Source organism: Falco biarmicus, chromosome 1 (assembly GCF_023638135.1).
Source record: "Falco biarmicus isolate bFalBia1 chromosome 1, bFalBia1.pri, whole genome shotgun sequence".
Taxonomy (NCBI): Eukaryota; Metazoa; Chordata; class Aves; order Falconiformes; family Falconidae; genus Falco; species Falco biarmicus.
The window spans coordinates 112883522-112890814 of NC_079288.1; the positions used below are offsets into that span (position 1 = coordinate 112883522).

Sequence of the window (7293 nt, forward strand, 5' to 3'; positions counted from 1 at the left end):
TGTTTTGTTTCCTTTTCACAGGCACTGAAGTTAACCAGGCAGCCCAAAGCACCTGTGAAGGTATAATTACGGAGATGGCCGTCACAGTGAATGTATATATGTACTATACTGTACACACAGACAATTGAGACAACTGGGTATTTGTGAATGTTGCTTCAGTGCATATTTTATTTTTATATATATATATATATATATATTAAAAAGATACCTGTTAAGTGCCTTACAGATGCATTTTTGGCAAAAGCATTGTTTCCAGAAGCTACTTTGTTGGTTACTGCAAGAGGTTGTACAGTATTTTGGAGTCCTTTAGGTTTTATTTTTCTAACGGAGTGAATGGTCATGACTAACAGCTGTTTCTTCCATTGCCCCTGCTTTTGAAGCCAGGGTGCACCAGCTGTAAGACTCTGTTTTAAACTAGCCAAAATGACCAGAAGCTTATCCCACTGCTGGCTTACCCTGGGGAAGAGCTTTCTGAAGGTTTTTTTTCCAAGATTGACTTGAATTTTTGTGTGACTCTGTTACACTCCCTAGTCATATGACTGTGACATGCCTTTTTCTTCTGAGTTTGTGTATACTCAGCATGGGGCCATCCATTGGATAGAAGCTGAGAAGCATGAATTATTTGCATTTGTTGACACAGTTGTCTAGACATTCCTTCAAAGTTAATGGTTTCTCAAGAAAATTCTTTCAATTCCATTGTATGATATTGTGCCATTGTATATCTTAAATGCCTCATAAGCTTCTTCAAAGAAATGGTCTGGTGCTTGGGTTATGAGTGAAGTATTTGTGTTTGCAGCTAGGAGATCTTTTATAATTTACCCCTGAAGAACACAAATTCTTGTTTTTCTTTTTTCTTTTCCTTCCCCTGATGCAATGCATGGAGATCCGCAGTGACAGAATTTAGGATGCTAATATTCAGCAGAGCCTTTATTGTAGTAAGCCAAGCTATGTTTTCTATATTGTTGCATTGTTAATGAATAATAGCTTGTGAGGACAAGAAAGTTGACAATATTTTTTTTTTCCAATTAAAAGGATTCTTATAGCAACAGCAACGCTGTCTTAGCTGATTTGACAATCAGTCACAACTTTTTTAAAAATAAAATGTTACTCTTTTTAATAAACTTACATGAAAAAGAATACAAGATACTATTTCTAAGAGAAAGGAATACAAGCATATACTTAAACATAGTCAGCACTGCATCTTGTCCAGGAGACTAAGATGCCAGAAGTGTACTCTAGTCCAGACTCTGAAGTGTGCCCATCCACAAAAACTATGCTGGCAATTGTGCATTAAAACATTAAAAGGAATGAAAGAAACAAGTCAAAGTGGGATCAATATAAATGCAGAAATTTCATGTGTGGCATGGTTAGCATTGCAGTTAATCGTGCAACTGAGTGCAAACACCTAGGAGCAGATCTTTAGCAGATGTAAATTATCATACCTCTGATAAGACTACAGCCATTTACACAAGCTAAAGATCTTTTGTATGACAGTAGGCATGTGAAATTCGTATCCTTTTGCCTTTGTGAAATAATCTGTGTTTGGTTTACCTAGTCTGTTATTCCTAGTCCATTACTCCTGTGAACAACAGGAAAGTAATCTGGTACCAATCATCAGTGCTTTACCTGATGGCCAGTCAGTGCAAGACTGCTCTGTTGTCACCCATGAGAAAAACAACTGGGAGCTGACAGCATCACTTTGTTCAGCATTGTCATCACCAATAAAATGACCATGTAACAAAGGTACACTGAGGTGGCAACATGCTGGATTCTTGTGTTCCCTGGCAGGGGATCAGGCTGTGCACACTGAGCAGGTGGCGGGGCTGAGGGACCCGTGTCCCCTAGGGTTGCACTCTGCTCTCACCAGCCAGTGATGCCAAAGGGCAGTGGGCAGCGAGCTCACGCTTTTGATGAGCACACCCGGAGGTAGCACAGTCACATCCACCAGCAGGCCAACCTGTCAGGTAATTGGAGAGAATAGCATGCGTGTTCTTGGACCAAATTCAAGGTTCCCCTTCTTTAAGCCTGCTAGCCAGTAACTGGCTCCACATGAGGAAAAAAATCCTTTGGGCTTAAAAACCCTCCTTGCAACGGAGAGTTCAGACACAGGACGGTGTGGTTTTGTTTTGCTTCCATAAACCTGAACTTCCAGAGTACGTAAGGACTTAATCCCAACCCCCACTGAAACTGATGACTCTTTCTGTGGGTTTTGAGTGGCAAAGCAACAGGCCCAGAAAGAGTGCTTGCTTCTTTTAAGGATATAGGAAGACTTCAGGCATACAGTAACGTACTGTGGTTGTGTCAATGCTACGTAGTCAGAACACTGCAAGTACCCTTACTGAGCTACCTCTGCGTACTGAACCTCCAACTTTCAGTGCATCCAACAACTTGCTTAGATCCACTGAACACATCCTTTTTTCTTCATTGATTTTTTTTTCTGTGTTACAGAATATTTCAAACTGGTTTACGATGGAGTTTTGTTAGAGCCTTTACAAAGTCCTTGTTAATTGTTTGGGGCAGCCTAAATGCTGTGTATGAGTGTTGGAGGTGTTAATCTAAAGGGAATATAAAGCAAAACTGAAATACATATTTTAAATCCGTACTTCATTATGCATATCAATTCTGTTATGTTTAAAGACTGTTAAGATGTTTGTTTTATGACTTGTTATTATGCCTACTTGTTATTATGTCTTTAATAAACAGAATGCTTCTGAATTTAATTTTGTTAGTAGGAAAACAAGATAAAATTACTTAACCTGTAGGTCAACTTTTACCTCTGTTACCTGTGTTTTGTTCTTTTGTGGGTAAGCTTTTAAACCGTTTGCTTGTTCTTAAAAAAAAAAAACAATCTGTGAACTGTACTGAAATATTTTATGAACTAAATTTGGGGAAAGAAAATCCTCAGAATACTGCAAATTATCACTGACTGAAAATTAATTAATTGAACTCCACCAGTTTTTCAGTAGAGGGTTAGAACAGTTCTGAATCTTTTCAACTTCTTGGCTTTAAATCTGAGAGATATCGGCTACTGAACATAATCAGGCAAAACTGATGGTAAATGAGAACTTTGCCTATATTAAAACATAAGGATTTTCTTGATCATCACACTTCTTACCTTCTGTGTATCTGTACTCCCATCTAATGATAGCAGAGGAAAAAATGCCTGAACAATAAAAGAGCACTTCAGAGGTCACAGGGAATCCTAGCACTTTGTGTTGAGTTACTCAAACATTTTATTTCCCTTTTTTGTGCGCTAAATTGAGAAGCTTTTGATGACCTCAGTAATAGGTCCAAGATAAATCACTTTTTATGTAGTTAAAATCAAAACTGTGGTTGTGTTTTTTCTTATAAATCCTTTAGTTAATGCAAATAGGTTATATGACAGAAAAGGCAATCTCAGCAGATGCTGCACAGTTGTGCTTGTTCGCAGAGCGAAAGGAGAGTGATCCAGCAGCTTGGTTTTACAGAAGTAGTCCCCTACGTTATTCTGGCAGTCAGGGAGAGAGGAGCCATTAGTTTTATTTGTGTATGGTTTTCTGTGGAAATATCTTGACAGCAGGAGGTTAGAAGGCAAGATGAAATATTGTCTGTCTGCAACCACATTTATTTATTTGCAAGTGCATATGTGTATAAGAGATGAGCGGTTATATATGTAGAAATCATTAGAAAGGACCAAGTCCCTGGTACACATTTTTTTTGCAAGACTGCATATGGAGAAAGAGCTACTTTTTTGATGTTACTCTGACATTAAAAATGAAATTTCAGACATTGAATTGTTTTGTGTTGAATCATAATCTCATACAGAACCTTTACAGCAGACAATCGCAGCATTGTATTTGTAAACTGTAGACTATTTTGCACTTAAATAGATGTTGATGCATTTGGGAATTACAACACAGTAAAGGGCTAAATCATAGTTTCTCCAAGTTGTTATAATCCAAATGCATTTATATTACTATTATTATAAAGTGCCAGAAACACATACAGTCCCTCACAAACACGTTAAATAGACAAGAGACTAAATTCTGCCCTTGGTTACACTTGCACATCTCCAGTGAAAGGGTTGTTAAGCTGCAGAGCGGTCTCCCTAGGGAAGCTGTTTGAAAAGCCCTGCCATTGTTCTAACAAAGCTCGGTGATAACGTAGCACATGATGAGAGTAAATGAAGAGTATTTTACTTTAGATTTGATGGCCTGCCCTTTCCAGCATCCAACAAACTGAATCTCTTGTGTCCCTATTTCCAGGAGTAGTCCCCATCTTCCAGACTAAATCTATGTCATCGTACCAGAACAATGTCAGAAGGAGGAGGCTGTCTCCTCTTTGCCGTTTTCTTGCTTAAACCACATTACCCCTTGTGATCATTAGACTGTGACTTCTTCGAGGAGGCATTTTGAATTAAATCCTTCGAAGTTTATGTGTACGGTTCCTGTAAAATTCTCATTTGACAGGGAAAACACCCTGCACGATGGTAAGTAATCTCCTGGATCACCACGGGCAAGGACTGTGCAATGGCTTTAGATGCGCAGGACTGGAGAAAGCAATGCCAGGAAATGCAGGTGCGAGGCACTGCTACGGGCAGGTTGCTTCATGCTGGCATCTTGAGCTGCAGCAGAGGTGATGAAAGCAGCTTCTAAGTTGTTCTCTTGCCAGAAAGGTGGAGAGTGAGATCTTCAGTGAGAAGTGAAATTAAATTTGTTAGTGATTAAAAGGACAAGAGAGATGTGTTGGAAGCAATTGGTGCCAATGAGGCCTCTCGGCTGCTCCCCTAAGCAAATTGCAGTCTCGGTGGAATATCAGCTTCTCAGTCCATCAAATTGCAGTAATCAAGTCTGGAGCTGATGGGAGCATGAGTCACCACTTAATTTTCTCATCAGCAGAGGCCAAGTTTTCAAAATATTTTTAGATGCATTTCTTCAGAGATTTCTGCCAGCCAGTGACCTATAGAGTGACAAGAAAATGAGCAATAGCTGCTGTTGAACCAGCTCTGGTCCCTGCCACCTGCCCTACTGACTGCTGTTTTGGGCAGGGAGGGCAGGCAGATGGATGGCCTTTGGCATCGTTACGCAGAAAAGAGCCCCACTGAGTTGATCCCAACACCTGGATTCGTTAAGTAATAAAATAACCAGTTCATTCTCAGGCTATCTGGTAGGTTCAAATCAACTCTTGTCTCGTGTGTTGCTAGCCCAGCCCAGAAGCAGGCATGAGATTAGAAATGGATTGTGATGCCTGCTCGGAGAGACAGCCGGTACCGAACAGCTGCGGCGCACAGAAGAGGCTGTGCATCTCCCAAGGATCCCATGCTGGTGTGTACTGTCCGCTCGTTACCTGTGAGTAAGGTAACTTCACAGTTGCCACCTGGCGTAACCATTTTCCACCCAGTTAAGAGGACGAAGAAAAAGCACCTCTTTGGATAGCATCTTCTGTGGGTGAGCTCCGTCAAGTATAATTGTAGCAAAATCAAAGGCTTGCAGATGCATGCTGGTGTTAGTTCATCTTTCTGTAAGAGAAAACTTACTATTTATGGTCAGTTTTCTTATGAAAGTTCCAAATTCTAAGAGAAGTCAGCTGTCTTAGAAGAAAATGGGCTGTCTCAAAGGAAGGACTATTTCATTGATAGGATTAAAAAAATTACGGAGGTCATGTGAAAAGTGGCCTTTTGCCAGAAGAACTGAAGGAAATAAAATTTGAGAGTCCCGTGACAATAATTGGGTATGAAGTTCTATTGACAAAAGCTTTTGCAGTTCTGTGCTCCCTTTGTTTCTTAGCATTGTGACTGCAGTCCTTCCCCACCGGTGTCCTTTGTCTGCTGCACGGTCCATACCTTGTATGTTACAGAATTCTATCTTGTCTCCTGGTGCCTTCCATGTGTAGTTTTGCCACTTCTTGTCAACACCGTTTAATGAAAGAAGTGATAAAATGTCTTTTTGCCCCATCTTCAGCCTAAATCCCCACCCCCCCTTTTTTTTTTTAACTTCTCCCAGTTAGCTGTCCCTAACTGAACCTGTTGGTGTTGTCACCGAGACATCCTCTCATCTGCTTGGAGAGCATCTCTTAAAGAGGCTGTCTTCTTACAGACTCCATCCCGTGCCAGCATGCAGGATAACCATGACCAAGAAACTAGGGCAGCTTTCCAGGATGCTGCCTGGGGAAGCAGAAGTCAGTTTCCTGTGCTGACGCTGAAGGACTTTACCCATGCAGATTATGGTTCTCATGTTCTTCGTTAGGACTTGCAGCTCCCCTGGATGGAAACACCCACATGCATGTGGGGCTGCAGCTCACCGGCGTATCCGTTGCAGTCACTGTTGGTCCTCTGGGCAATCCCGTGTCACTGCAATGGTATGTTTTGTCGAGGAGTTCTGCAAATTCTGAATTGTTCTGTGTCGTAATGTTGCTTTAACTTAAGAGAAATTTTGGGAGATCCTCAATATTTTTCTTTTTTAAAAATGACAAAAATCTTTCTTCAGGGAAATATTGTATATCACTGTTTGTCTGAAAAGTTAACTGTGATTTCCAAACAGTCATTCAGGACTTAAAAAAGATGAATGTAGAGTATTTAGGTCACGCATTCACTCTGCCCCTTCCCCAAAACATACGTGCAGTCTTTCAGGTACTTCACGGTAAGTTGCCTAAAGCCCCCTTTAAAAAACCGCTACATCTGTTTAGGTCCGATTCCCTGATAAATAAAATATATCCCAGAGGCATAATAGCGCACTAAAAATAAGAGTATGACACAATTTCAGCCCGCTAATACGATAACGCTGTCTGATGCCGCTTGTGGAGTGTTAATGTGGGAAGCCTGTATCTTTCCAGCTGGGCTGTCTGGGAGCTTCGCACACAGATCGCTCCCCGAGCCGGAGCCAAATCCCACGGCCGGCTGCGCGAGCAGCAACCTGGGAGCGGTACATCCCCAGGGCGCCGGGGGTTTTGCCACTCTGTGCTCACAAACCCCTCTCTTTCTGGCCCTTCCACGTGTAAAAACAGCTGAGTTCTGGTATGTCAGATTTTGTGTGAGTCGAGGGAACAGAATTAAAGCGCTGCAGTCCACAGAGCCTGACTTTCATCATGTGTCTGATCAGGTAACACGTGTTTGTGATGTGTAACACTAAGGTGTAACCTCTCTGATTTTAAAGGGCATAAAGAGCTGTACATAGCAATGCTATCACATCTCGGTGTTCCCAAATGATCTCATTTGAAGTATCTGTTGGGATATTGTTGAAAAACTCAAATCTTGCTGGTACCAGTGTTTTGGAAGATTTTTAGGTAGTTTTTTTTTTATTAAGGTGCATATTACAT

At 41.1% G+C, this 7293-nt stretch overlaps 1 protein-coding gene across 4 annotated transcripts in view; it reads left to right on the forward strand.

Moving 5' to 3' along the window:
• Positions 1-2720, forward strand: part of SLC10A7 (solute carrier family 10 member 7) — a 153994-nt gene extending 151274 nt beyond the window's left edge. For all 4 annotated transcript variants that reach the window (XM_056361625.1, XM_056361591.1, XM_056361598.1 and 1 more), the window contains one exon: positions 22-2720. In XM_056361625.1, the coding sequence (XP_056217600.1) occupies positions 22-66 (45 nt within the window). In that variant the 3' untranslated portion in view covers positions 67-2720. The remainder of the gene's footprint in view (positions 1-21) is intronic.
• The last annotated feature ends 4573 nt before the right edge of the window (positions 2721-7293 follow it).